Below are 13,990 nucleotides of genomic sequence, written 5' to 3'. Positions count from 1 at the left end.
TGTGTGTACATACATAAACATCTACATGTACACATGGGTATTCTTCACAGACAACTTAAAAGTCCAGGTGGAGAGTGTGGTGGCGAACAGGCTGAAGGAGCTGTGGGATGAGAGGTGTGGGTGTGGGTGGAAAAAAGATGAAAAAAAAAAAACTCCAGGAGGTGAGACATGATTTATGATATTTAGTGTTTGCATGGTGAGACTGGTGCGTCAGGGCAAGTGAATTAAGAATGAGCCCAGTTAGCATCCTAGGGTCCATTCCTGAGCATCTCTCTCTATATTTTAATTTTTTCTTTCACTTCTCATTAAATTCTAACAGCCCTAAAAAAATAGGTATTTTTATTCCCATTTTCAGATGAGGAAACTAAAGAAATTTTATACTAGAGTTGTAGGCAGGATTTAAGGGTAAAGAGGGTCTCCACCCCGATCCCTGTGAACGGTCTGCTGCTTAGTTTCTCGTCCAGTTATGACATGTGCAGGAGAGCCCACGGCAGAAAGTTGACACCAAACAGGGCAGTAGAGAGGGGCAAATTAATTTCTTTCTTAAATTCAAAAGTATGTACCTTTTGCAAACTGAAGTACCATTAGTTCCCATTTGCTTCTTTCCTATGCAATCACAGCATCTGAACAAATGACTCCTTGTCTTCAGTCTGCTTTCAGAAAAGAAAAAAGATTACATAGAGACTATGAAAGCACTTGATGTTCAAGGGGCACACGACATTAGTTTGACGCTAGATGGTAATAAATATTCGGCTGCCTTTGCCTCACCCACGTACTTAAGAATTGTGACATTTGCAAGTGCATGTTCCAAAGTCATATTGACTAATTTTATTTTTGGCAACAGGAGAGCAGTCTTGGTTTTATTCCTTCCTTTATCCTTATCCTAGACAAGTGTTAGCTGGAAAATGCTCATTTATCTTTTTCTGATTTCCACAAATCATGGCCTTTCAAACTTGATTATAAATGAATGGACTTTAAGCTCACAATTATATGTTTAGTCTATATTCAGGGGAATTATAGGAGTAAGGAGAAATATTTTATAGGCAGAATGACCTAACAGAAGTGTAATTTGTGGAGACTGGTTTTTGGCAGATGTGTTTTGAGTAGAGTGTAGAGGCCTGGGACTGGTGTTGGAAAGACTCATGGGAAGGGACAAATGCCAGCAATGCGGAGTTCCACCTTGCTGGGCACTTGACAAGGGAAGTCAACCTGGAGATAAAAGAATAGACCTCAACAGAGAACTGAAGAGAGAATTAGTAAAATTTGACTGCTGATAGAACTTATAAACAAAGCATTAAAAAAAAAAAGCACCAATATCTAAATCATAGTTAAATCTAAGAAATGGAGCACAGTAGATTTAGAAGTCAGCATAAATGCAGACAATACCTGAAACATTTCCAATGGCAATTTTAGCCCTAAAAGCATGAATATAATGACAGGAAAAGAGTAAAATTAGTTATAATGCTTAGAAAAGGATGTTTGGGCTGATGGTACATAAAGAACAAGCCATTCATAGTTTCTAGGTGTGAGAAAAGAAAAAGACAGTCATTTTATATGTTTTTACTGAACATAATTCTTATTCATGTTACCTTTTTTTTATAATGAAGTATTTTTAAATACAGAGACTGATATAACAAAGACCCTCTGAGCTCTATCCAATCCTGTTTTAAAGGATTAAAATATTACAGAAGCAGCTGAGGCTCCCTGTATACCCCTTCTCTGTCTACTCTGCCCTCCAGAGGCAATCTCTATCCTGAATTTGGTGTTTATATTTCCTTCTTTATTTTTATGCTATATATATATGTGTGTATATGTATATAAGTATATATATTCATGAAAGATGTAGCGTTATTTTGCATATTACCAAACTTATGTAAGTGCTTAACCTGTTCTTTGAATCAGTGATTTAGTGAAGACAGTTCTGCTCAAATTAAGTTCACCTTTGCCCTGAAAATGAAGTGAATAGGTTTGACTTACCTCCAACCTCAGTGATTGCATTGATAAGACTGTTGCTTCTCAAACAGAGAAACAGCTGAGCAAATGAGGAAAACTATTTGGAGTCACAGAGTTAATTATTGATGGAGATAGAAATAATTTCAGGAAATGTTTGCTTTACGGTGAAAACTCAGGTCTGCATAATCAGTCCATGGGATGAGTCACATCTTTTCCCCTAGCTAGAGTTTTTCTTTGGATTCCTAAACTAATGAAAGTCTGAAGGCTATCCTGGGAATTTAGATTGTATACCAGGGTTTCCAAAAAAGGAATCTTTAATCTCACCTTTGTTTCATTCTTTAAGCTATTTGGGATGTTTTTCAAACTAAAGTCAATTTACTTTCTCCCTAGTTGATGAACATCTCTATTGTACTCAAGTAGTACCATTAGTGTCCCAGTAACAGCTTGAAAAGGAGAATACCGACTTAAAAATCATTACTTCTTTAAAACAATGTTCTCAGTTGAAACCTACCAGTTATTTAACTAAGACTTTGGGTCTATCTTAATTTCAAAATACTGTGTTCTAAATGTAAAGAAAACTAATCTTTTGGGGGAGGTATTTTGGCTAAAAGCCTGTGGAACAAGAAAGAAGTATGTGTCTGCATCATTAATATGATTCAATGATGCCCGATGGCTTTGTTAGACTTATTAAATGCAAAATATAATTGAGGGGCCTTATTTTGTTCTACAAACCAAGAGTCCAGCCAACCCACCAACCACCCAAACAAACAAATAGAAGTCTGACACCTGTGGCTTTGTAAAAAAAAATTTAGGTGTTGGTTTAATTTGTGAAATGTGATGTCTGTGCACTAATGGACATTACACTACCTCCTTAGAGAATTGGCAGCGTATCAGGTGTCTGCCGAGTATTTTCTGAAACTTATGGTGTCGTTGTCTGTTTCTAGTCTTGACTTTAAGGCCATAGGGACACAAGATGTGAACAAAGGAGACCTGGTGTGAAAACTGGGGAGACCTCTTTTCTTTCACCAAGTTACTTGGGAATGTAGAGAAGTTACACATTTCTTTGAACCTGATGTTTTCATCGGTAAAACAAGGGTGTGGATGGACTCCCAGGGATCACTGAAGAACAAGGCTGTTTGGTAGAACAAGACTGTTAAGAAAAGCTCGTGTTCGAACACATAAAAAATGGGAGATGGATAACTCTGATTTATATATACAGAAATATACTGATGTTACAGTAAAACACCCATAAGACCAATCCTTGCCCTCGGTGAGCTATGGTCCTACTAGGATATGCACCATTCACTCATGACACCAGCTCTAACTAAGACTGTAGCCAAGTCATTTCACCTTGAGTATGTGCTTTACATTTGTGGAGAAAGGAAGAGAAGACAACAGAGAAAGTCTTACTTGTCCTCCTGCCTTAGTATCGAAAAGGAGCTTGAAAGTGGAGGCTGCAGCTGTCAGAGTAACTCCACTGATTTTGCCTAATGTGATCAGAGAAAGAGCTATAGAGTAATGTTCTTGGCAAAAAAAAAAAAACAACAAAAAACCTTCTATTTTAACTTTTGTGTTAAAATAAAGAGGCGATATTTAGTAGAAAGGAATGTGGTCTCTGGAATCAGATTGCCTGGATTTGAATCCCCAAATTCATTACTTGCTAACTGTGTTTTTAGGCAAGTGACCTAAATAGTTTCTCTGTGTCTGTAGGATGGGAATGATAGTAGCACCTACCCCATAGGGTTCTCATAAGATGCAAATAAGTTAATACATATGAAACTCTTATGATGGTACCAAGCATAAAATAAGTACTCAAGGAATGCCAGCTATTACTGTCTTAATAAAAATACATAGGTGATCCTCAAAGAGGGCCTAGTAAGTAGAAGTACTGTTCACTTCATAAAGATGACTATTGCTATTAAGTTTGAAGCCACAATTACTTCACTTCAAAACTTTGTGGAAGTGAATGTGTCCGATATAATACAGAAACCCCTTCGAAGGGTTTTCATAAGTCCTGTTGTACTTGACTGGAGAAGTGATGAAATACGAGTATAATATGAGTGTAATATGTTTATACTGTCTCTTTGTTCATACTTTATGAAAGTCATCAGCTTTGAGTTTTTGTAGAAAAATAGGAATTTAATCTTTTTGTACTTAGAGGTAAAAGGATAGATTTATGTATTTTAAAGTACAGTTGGCCCTCTGTATTTGTGGGTTCTACTTCCACAAATTCAACCAACCAGAGATTGAAAATATTTGGGGAAAAAAAATTCCAGAAAGTTTCAGAAAGCAAAATTTGAATTTGCCATGTACTAGCAACTATTTACATAGCATTTACATTGTATGAGGTATTCTAGAAATGATTTAAAGTATACAAGAGAATGTGTATAGGTTGTATGCAAATACTACACCATTTATATAAGGGGTTTTAACATCCTTGGATTTTGTTATTTGATGTTGATATTTGGAATTAATGCCCCATGGATACTGAGGGACGACTGTATCAATATACAAAGTTTATACTAATTTATTTCAAAATATATTCTCATTTATCAAACTCCATAGTTTCACTTTGTTTGTAATAATTTGCAAGATATAGTGGCATGTTTATATTAAATATTAAATTTTATGAAAAGACAGATATAAGCCCTACTTCACTCTTCTTTATGTTTTGATAAGCAATGATTTTTTTCCTTACCTTAGATTATGGAACAGCTAAAATGGAAATGTCTCAAAATGAATAAATTCTATCAGAATCAAAGGAACTATATGTTATTTTTTGTGTGTCCTAACAAGGTATCCTAGTTTTGCACTCAATACAGTATTTTTTTTTTTTATTATTTAGACCATTCCAGAGTTGACTTTCTTTGATTCCAAATTCCTACTGTTTTGGGTCATGTGAAAAATTGTGTTAGCAGCATTTGGCATGTCTTTTCCCTTTCCTATACATATTTTGCACAGTTTATGGAAATAGTTGATAAAATTATTTGATTAAGGACAATTTTGGTTAAAATAAAGCTAAAAGTAGAGAAGTCAAGGGGAGTACTCACACCGTTAATAAAAATTCAGATGTCAATTTAGGAGCTATTTCTCATCAGACACTCTGTTTGCTGTCAGAAACACAAAGATAAGTAAGATTCAGTCATACCCACTTGGAACTCACAAGCAAGTCAGAGGTTTGTGGCTGTAATCAAAGACGAGGTAAGGAGGTAAGAAACACACCATCAGAGAATTACAATGCTTTCAGTGTTGCAACATTCAGAAAAGGTGGCTTTTTGGTGTAACTAGCATTTGACACAAATCCCAAAGGAGGGATAGTGTTGCAGTACAAGGACAGGATGAGTGGATAAGATGGAGAAGGGCCCCCAGATAATAACCGGGGACTTTAGTGGACAAGCTCAGTATTGTTTAAGTGCCCTAGTATTGAAAAGAATCCCCAATGCAGTCCTTCCCTGTTTCCAGTTTTGCAAGCAGCCCGTTTCTATTCATCAGGACAGAGAGCGTTCTCATCATGCGGTGTCCACGAATGGCCCCTTGGTCAGAAACACCATTTCAGCTGAATACACTGTCTTCAGTTTTCAGGTGTATAAAATCAGGAAGAGGCAGCAGATCCTAATGCTTAAGAGCTGGGATGTTGAAGCCATGCTGCCTGGTCCGTAGTCCCCGTGCCCTCCCTCACTAACTGTGTGACCTGGAAACAGCTGTTATAAATCATTTAATCTAGGAGTTGGAAATTCAGTTGTCTTCAGGGGCCAGAAAAATGACTTGCAAATGCGTGAAGTAGGTTGGTTTAATACAATCAGGAGTGGGAGGGGCTCAAGAGGAGTGGAGAGTACTTGTTCCACCAAATCCTTAGGCCATCAATATATCAAAACAGTGTAAATATCAGAAACAGTATAATATAAACCCACTCTCCCATTATAGAGATGGAACTGAGGTCAAGGGATATTAGTAGATATGCTCGAAGTTAGGAGAATCTATGTATCTCGACCAGAACCAGCTATATAATTTGCAGGGCCCAATGCAAAATAAAATATGGGGCCCCTTGTTCAACAATTATTAAGAATTTCGAGATAGCGACAGCAAAACATTAAACCAAGCATGGGACCCTGTGTAACTGCACAAGTTACACACCCTTGAAGCCATCCCTGGTCTTAACTTCTGATTTAGAATTTGTGCATCCCAACAGAAGGAAGCACACAGATACTTTTCACCCATAACCACCAAAAATTGATAATGGAGATGGGGTTAAAATTAAGTCCTTGACTTTGATACTGCAGTATATGAACTGCCCTTCCTTACAAGAGGGCTTTTGTAAGAGGTTTTAGAATCGTTGCTTTTTGTTCCTTCCTGAATTCAGGCTTTATGGATTATTAGTTGATGATTTTCAACCCTTAAGTTCAAAGCTCTTCTCTCAGTGTTAGTTCTGACATGAATTCCAGCATGTTTGAAGAGTCAGTCAGTCCAGGAATAAAACTCAGAGACACTTGTGTCTACCATTGGGTCTTACTCAGCTCTCTGAGGCCCCCTACCATAGTTCTTACTTCCAAAGGGCTGTCATCTCTTCCAGAAAATTTTGTCTGTAACCTGAATCATCTCCTAAAATAAACTTTTCAAAAAAATCTTATTTGTTATGGTCACCAAAGGGGAAGGGGGGGAGGATAAATTAGGAGTTTGGGATTAACATATATACACTACTATATATAAAATAGATAACCAATAAATATATATAAATATAAATATAACCTACTATATAGCACAGGGAACTATACTCAATATTTTGTAATAACCTATATGGGAAAAGAATCTCAAAAAGAATATAAGAAAATCTTATTTGAAATTTTTACATGGCTTGCAAACACAAAAAGCAATTTGCCTCCTGACAAATTAAAGTTGACTAGTCACTTTCTCCTTTGTGTTCATTTACAACTTGTAACCCAAGATATCATGAACAGCATGACCTCAGGAATGCTATTTAGAGAAATCAATCAGTTTTTAAAGGCACAGCTATTCACACTCAGAAAATATAAGAAGTAAAATCGGGAATTGAGTACCAGGATAAGAGTTTTTTTCGTAGTAACCGTATATATACACACACTATGTATATAAGTTATATAAAGTCTTTATATAAGGTCTCGTATTTTAAAAGACTTAAACATTCAATTCATTTGTCATCGAAAGAGAACTTAAAATTTTTTCCTCATTAAAAAAATGAATGTCTAACAGCTAGACATAGAGTTTGGGATGGTATAAGGTTGTTGTTAACAGTTGCACATCAGATGGATGATTTGGATTCCAGATGGGTTCCCTTAGCAATATCCAGAAAGATGCCAATAAAAATTTGTTAAAAGATGAAGGAAAAATATGTTACCTGATTTAAAAATATTATACCTTTTATTTAAAAAAAAATATGAACAAAAGTTAAGTCATTTACTTAATATCTGAAACAGGCAAAGAATTCAAAGCTATCTTATATACCTTCATATTTGTAAAATCTGTTCGTTCATGAGCAATGAACAAGAGGAGATTCACATGTTGGTAGAAGAGAAGATGAGCAAATGGGCAAATACAGTAACTGAGTGAAAGAAAATTTGTTATGAATATAATTATTAATATTTAAAATATTTGCAGTATGCCATGCACATAAGTGTATGTGTTTAGCCAGAACTGAAATCGCTTATTAAGTTTAATCCCTGGTTGGGGCAGAGGTGTGTGTAGGGGGGGTTCATTTAATGGACTTTTTTCACTCACGTATTTCAGAATGTGCTGTGAAATATTTAAATTGAATATCATAGAATTTTTTTTAACCTTTCCACAGGTGGAAATTTTCATTTGGCCTTTATATATTTACCTATGGAGTCCGGTTCCTGAAAAAGGTAGGTTCTGTCAAGTTACTTTATGTAATTCTTATGTAACTGTAAGCCTCTGTCTCATTTTTTGTGTTGTGGCAGTAGTAGAATTTTAAACAATCATAACACACTTGCTAAGAATTATTTGTACATTTTTCTTTGATTTATAAAAATATTGGTGGTTTATTCTTTGTAGTAAACAACTTTCAGGCATCTGCCGAAAATACTTTTGAAAATAATTTGTTTTTCCAGTGATAGATGTTAGTAAGTCCATTGACCACTCTAGTTGGTTATTTGCTACCTATGGGCATTAGAACCTTATAAAATCCATCTCAGGCTTGGAAAGAATTTAGAGTTTCCACATCACACATCACACAACTTGAAAACATCACTTGTGGCATTTTGTGTTATCACTGTAGCCTTTATCAGTAGAAGTTAGAGTTTAGTGTCTTGCAAAGCTACCAACAGGGTAACACCAACTGCCAGTGGAAAATTCAATTCCTTTTATAGACTGTGTTCCCTGGCTGCTATTTTGCTCTTCTGCATGAACAAAGGCACCTTTACCTATGAAAGCAATTCTTTGAGGCCGTCATAGTCTTTTTCTTCTGATTTCAGTGCTTAATGGCACTACTAACAAGTTAGGCTGCTTAACTTCAAGTCTCACAAAGACGTTCTCACAGTCATGCAATGGTGAGTAGGCAGAAAATGGGAAATTATTTTAAAAAATGTTTTATGGTATTACCCTTTAAAGTGATATCAATGTTATCTTTATTTAGCAAAAAAATTTTTTCAAACTGGGGCATTGGGCCAAGTGGCACGCCTTACTAGTAAATTCTCATGTAAATGTTGATATGAAAATTGCAAATACGTTTTCATTTTTCAAGTCTGAGTTGTAAGATATTGTCTGCCCTTGGCAAATTCTATTATAAATAACGGTTGTTTCCCAATATCATATTTTCCTAGAGGAAATAATCTTTTTACTTGTCTTTTCCTTTAGTAACTGCACTTATTTTTCACTTAATAAGACTACATGGCCCAGAGGTCACTTGAATAGATTTAAAAGAATGAACTTCACTCTGTAAAATTTCTAAGTATGAAGACATTCTCAACTGGGGTAAATAAATGTGGTGGAAAGTGCTTATTTTGGAACCCTACTGTTCTAGTTTTCAAATTTATGTATCTAGGGGAAAAAATGGAAAGAATGGCTGTAGAGCTTTTATGCTTCCAACTTGACTACCTTGGAAGAGGAAATAGCTTTGGATGGAATTTCAGCTGACATGGGAGAGCTGGGCTTCATGGGAATGTCGAGTTGCTAACTGAGGTCACGGTTTGGAATTCACGTCGGGTTCTGTTGGTGAAGGGCTTTGATGGTGAGCAAGGAGAGATGGTGAGAGCCAGGAGCACTTTTTTGCCCTTTTCCCTAGATGTGCAGGATGTGGTCTCTTTTAAAAGCTCTCATTCAGCAAGCCTGGCCATCTGTCATCAGAACAGGAAGCACTTTGACACTTAGCTCTGCTTCATTCTGTCCCTGACACAGACGGAATGGAAGGAGAGTAGTTTTCACCCCCTAGTCCTCAGTGGCTCTGTAGAAGGCAGTAAAAGGGCTTGTCAATAGAATGTTTGCCTGGAAATTGTTGTTCCTTAAACTATAACAGTTTCCTTTCAGCTGCCTCTAGATATAACAAATGCTTGAAAATGAAAGGAGAAATAGATGTTGTTCTTCTTGTTGGATTAATTTGTATTTGGGGTTTCTTCCTTTGATACTCTCTAAGAAGCACTCAGTTTTGTATGAGCTGTACTTTTTAGTGTTTAGTCATACTGCGAGATAGAAAAGTGTGCATAAACTCCATATGAGCTAACTGGGAAGGACTTCATAAGCTATCTTGTCCAACTCGTTCATTTCACAGCTGAGGAAGCAGAAGTCCAGAGAGGGTAGATGGCATTCCACAGGTCATACAGTGAGTTTATGAAAGGGCTGCATCTCAAGTGAAACGCACACTGCTATCTCTTATTCTAGTACTTTCCCCACTTTACCAGCCCACCTTAACCTCATGACTTCCTTTAGTTAAGCTGGCAAACTTAACCTAATGAAGTCGTTGTTTCTGTTTAGAACTTTAAATACTTACTTTAATGAATATTTAAAATATGTTTCTGGTAGCTTGTTGGAATGGACAATATATTTGCCCATCTAACCAAAAGGAAAAGAAATTATTATGAAGGCAGCACCAGAAATAGTCAAAACAAGGTAATTCCAATTTTCACAATACCCTAAATGTTTTAAAATAAAATAGCAGGCTAGTGGACCAATTTTAAAATATGAAAGGCCACAGCTGCTTCTTATTCCCAGCATCCAAAATGTGGATCATTACATGTGCTGTTAGAAAAATACCTAGGCAACTTGCACTGTCCAATTTTCTTCTGCTTTTAGGTCAAATGAATCTGATACGTCTCATCGTCTAGGGTGTATTAAGTAGCCTTAAGTACCCTTTCTACCCTGAAATTCTATGCTCCCGTTAAAGAGATATTTACCAAATGCAAAGTACCATGCACCCATGATAGAGAATCTTAGAAAATAAAAAACAAATCAATTAATAAAAATTTTTGAAAACCATAGAATTTTAGATGTAAAAGTTATCATGCCTATCATCTAAATACCTCATTTCATAGATGAGGCTATGAGGTATCAATCTCTAGTATAAGAATAGCTTGAGTTTTCTCTGCCATATTCAAATACATTCAGGCTGAATACTTAAATTTTATTAAACGCTGTTAACCTTTCCAATTTGAATTGGCTTAATCCTGTGGGGAGAACATATATATTTTCCTGGGTTTACCAAGTCATCGTAGATTTTCAGTGTATATATATGACCGATTTAAGTGCCCTCAGTTTAAAAATATTCTTTGTATTAAGAAATAAGGCAGTTGAGAGTTTTAAAATACATATAAACTAGGTTTATGTCAGTACACACTTGTGCGGTCTTAGTCTGAGCCCTCTGAGAAACAGACACCAAGAAGAGATTAAATGTGTAAGAAATTGATTAGGGGAAGTGTCTATAAGAGAAAATGGGGAGGGAGTTGGCTGGGAGGCTGGAAGAACCTTCGGACCACAATGTATGTCTGACCATGTGTGCGGGAGAGAGGGAAAGGAGGAAAGTGGGGGTGAGCCTCTAAGAATGCTTGCTGTGCCTTTCTAAGAAAAATTCAGTCAGGCCACTGGGCAGTCCTGGAGCCACAGTTGATCATCAAAGGAGACCTATGTCTCCCAGAAATGGGGTCGCTGTAGTATTCCTGTTGTACTCAGTCATAGGCTGCCAGCAGCCTGTGGGCAGCAGGGCCTTCATGCAAATACTGCTGCGGATTTTACTGCACAGCAGTGGGGCCCTGAGTCAGCCACAGTCCCAGCAGTCCAAGATCTAAGAGGTGCATTCTCATGGTTGCCATGTGTGCTTAATTTTTAAAATATTCCAGCTTTTCTGAAGAAAGGATACATCATGGAATAAGACCTTACGCAACATAAAAATGGTTTTCATATGCAAGGTATCTAGAAGCATAGAGAAATATTTATCTATTGTCCTTTTTTTTGAATTTTATTTTATTATTTTTTAATACAGCAGGTTCTTATTAGTTATCCATTTTATACATATTAGTGTATATATGTCAATCCCAATCTCCCAATTCATCCCACCACCACCACCCACCCGCTTTCCCCCCTTGGTGTCCATACATTTGTTCTCTACATCTTTGTCTCTATTTCTGCCTTGCCTTTTTATCATTTTATTTACTGTGCATTGATTTCCCCTCCATTAAGTCATAATTCCTGTAGTTGATGTGTGAATGTATCTTTGGAGCAAGACACAGGCTGGCTTCACACATGAGTTGTCTCAGGGTCCCGGACACTTACCTCCCTCTTGTACTGATCCAGTTTGGGTGATAAGTTATGTGGTCACCCTACGAATAGTTGTGTAATAAAGGATGAAATAATTGGCCCCATATTTTCAGACACCCTGTAAAGAAAGCATGTTTGTATGTCATTTATATGAAATCAACAAAATGTTTTCTGTAGTTTCATGATGACAGATAAGAGGATGAGCCTCATTTATGGTGAGGGGCTAACAGGTGTGCATATATGTCATCTTTGCTTTCTCGGCTCCGAGCCCCCTTTACAGGCAGCAGTTAACTCTGATGATGGAAGTAGACCCTAGAAGGCATTGACCTTACAGACATGTCACTGAACTATTAAGTAAAGTCATCGTTGGGTTAGCAGGAAATATTTAAATAGTTGAAAGACATAAGCCTGTCTCAATAGTCTGCTCCTGTAATTGCTGACACAAGTGACCCTTAGCCCCATGAATATGATTAGCAGAGACAAGTACTTTCATAAAAGAAGACCCCGAATTACTTCAGGTGCTCTGAAGTCCCAGAGCACAAGGTACTCATACAGAGTAACACATTTTTCTAGGTCTTGAAAGGAACCATATGTCAAGCCTTTAAAAATAGAGTAAGTTATCTCTCATTTACTGTTACCTTTTTTTCTCATTTGTAGGTGGAAGTTTATATTGAGTGGAGTTCTTTGAATACTTTTCTTTGAGTTCCTTTACTTATTTGTAAAAACTATGGTGTCACAGGAAGATCATTAGATATATGTGCAATTGGGACTTAGGTAAATATTTTTTTCCATGTAATCTACATGTTAGGCTAATATATTTCCAACCTTTTGACCCTATGGTGCATTTTATATCACAGTTTTGCACACATGCATGTGTATGATTAAAATAAAGGTTACTCAAAATATATCTATACCTAACCTCTGTATCAGTCGGGGTCCGCGTTAGGAGACGGAAACCACAGGAGTGATTCTTGGGGTGACTGTAATGTGAAGAATCATTCACCAAGAGGGAGCCACGAAGACTATGTTACTCAGAGTAATCGATCTGCTGTTTGCTACCTGTCTGCCATGAGATAAGGAGCTTGGCTTGAATGTAAATCAACTCACTGCTTCTTTTTTGGGAGAGTCTACCTCTGAAGAAAAGTCAGCTGAGCTGAACAGCGCTCTCCACGATGTAGTTAACTGACATTCTAATGAAACAGTAACAAACGCTTCAAGGACTGGCGCTGGTCTGCCCACAGCACTTTGATCTGCGCTGCACTGAGGTATCATGGACGCGGTAATGGCTGGAAGAGGCTACGGCTCTGAGGACGGGGGCTTATAGGAAGAGGCTGGAGCTATCGGAAGCTAGATGCTCCAAAGAGGAGCCGTGGAGCTGGACAAGAAAGCGCTGACCAGCTGCTATGTCTCAGAAACCACCATGAGGCTGGTTCTGAGAATGAGGAAAAAGGGCAACCAGCTGCTACCACTGGGATGAACTGTCACTGCTGGGGTGCAGATGCGTTCCTGGAGGGCTCAGTTGGGGTGGGGCTGAGGGAGTGGTGGTAAGAATGGGAAGCAAAACAGAAAGGAGCACATTCGTGCTTCCTTTGCAGTCTTCCCGCTCCCTCTAGTGCCTTCCTCGAGTCAGAACTCAGCAAGGGACTAGCTCCTTGGAGCCAGCTCAAGTGTCTCCACAATATCTTTTTTTTTTTTTAACATCTTTATTGGAGTATAATTGCTTTACAATGGTGTGTTAGTTTCTGCTGTACAACAAAGTGAACCAGCTATACATATACATATGTTCCCATATCTCTTCCCTCTTGCATCTCCCTCCCACCCGCCCTATCCCACCCCTCTAGGTGGTCACAAAGCACCGAGCTGATCTCCCTGTGCTATGTGGCTGCTTCCCACTAGCTATCTATTTTACATTTGGTAGTGTATATATGCCCATGCCACTCTCTCACTTCGTCCCAGCTTCCCCTTCCCCATTCCTGTGTCCTCAAGTCCATTCTCTACGTCTGCGTCTTTATTCCTGTCCTGCGCTTAGGTTCTTCAGAACCTTTTTTTTTTTTTTTTTAGATTCCATATATATGTGTTAACATATGGTATTTGTTTTTCTCATTCTGACGTACTTCACTCTGTATGACAGACTCTAGGTCCATCCACCTCACTCCAAATAATTCAATTTCGTTCCTTTATATGGCTGAGTAATATTCCATTGTATATATGTGCCACATCTTCTTTATCCATTCATCTGTCAGTGGACACTTAGGTTGCTTCTATGTCCTGGCTATTGTAAATAGAGCTGCAGTGAACATTG

The 13,990-nt window shown here is 37.5% G+C and overlaps 1 protein-coding gene across 3 annotated transcripts in view; it reads left to right on the top strand.

Moving 5' to 3' along the window:
• CERS6 (ceramide synthase 6) overlaps positions 1-13,990 on the top strand; it is a 313,957-nt gene that overhangs the window by 170,285 nt on the left and 129,682 nt on the right. For all 3 annotated transcript variants that reach the window (XM_082396858.1, XM_082396856.1, XM_082396857.1), the window contains exon 4: positions 7,772-7,829. In XM_082396858.1, coding sequence (XP_082252984.1) covers positions 7,772-7,829 — 58 coding nt within the window. The remainder of the gene's footprint in view (positions 1-7,771; positions 7,830-13,990) is intronic.

The sequence above is a fragment of the Balaenoptera borealis genome (assembly GCF_965194805.1).
Source record: "Balaenoptera borealis genome assembly, chromosome: 6".
NCBI lineage: Eukaryota > Metazoa > Chordata > Mammalia > Artiodactyla > Balaenopteridae > Balaenoptera > Balaenoptera borealis.
This window is presented reverse-complemented; position numbering and strand designations above follow the sequence as displayed.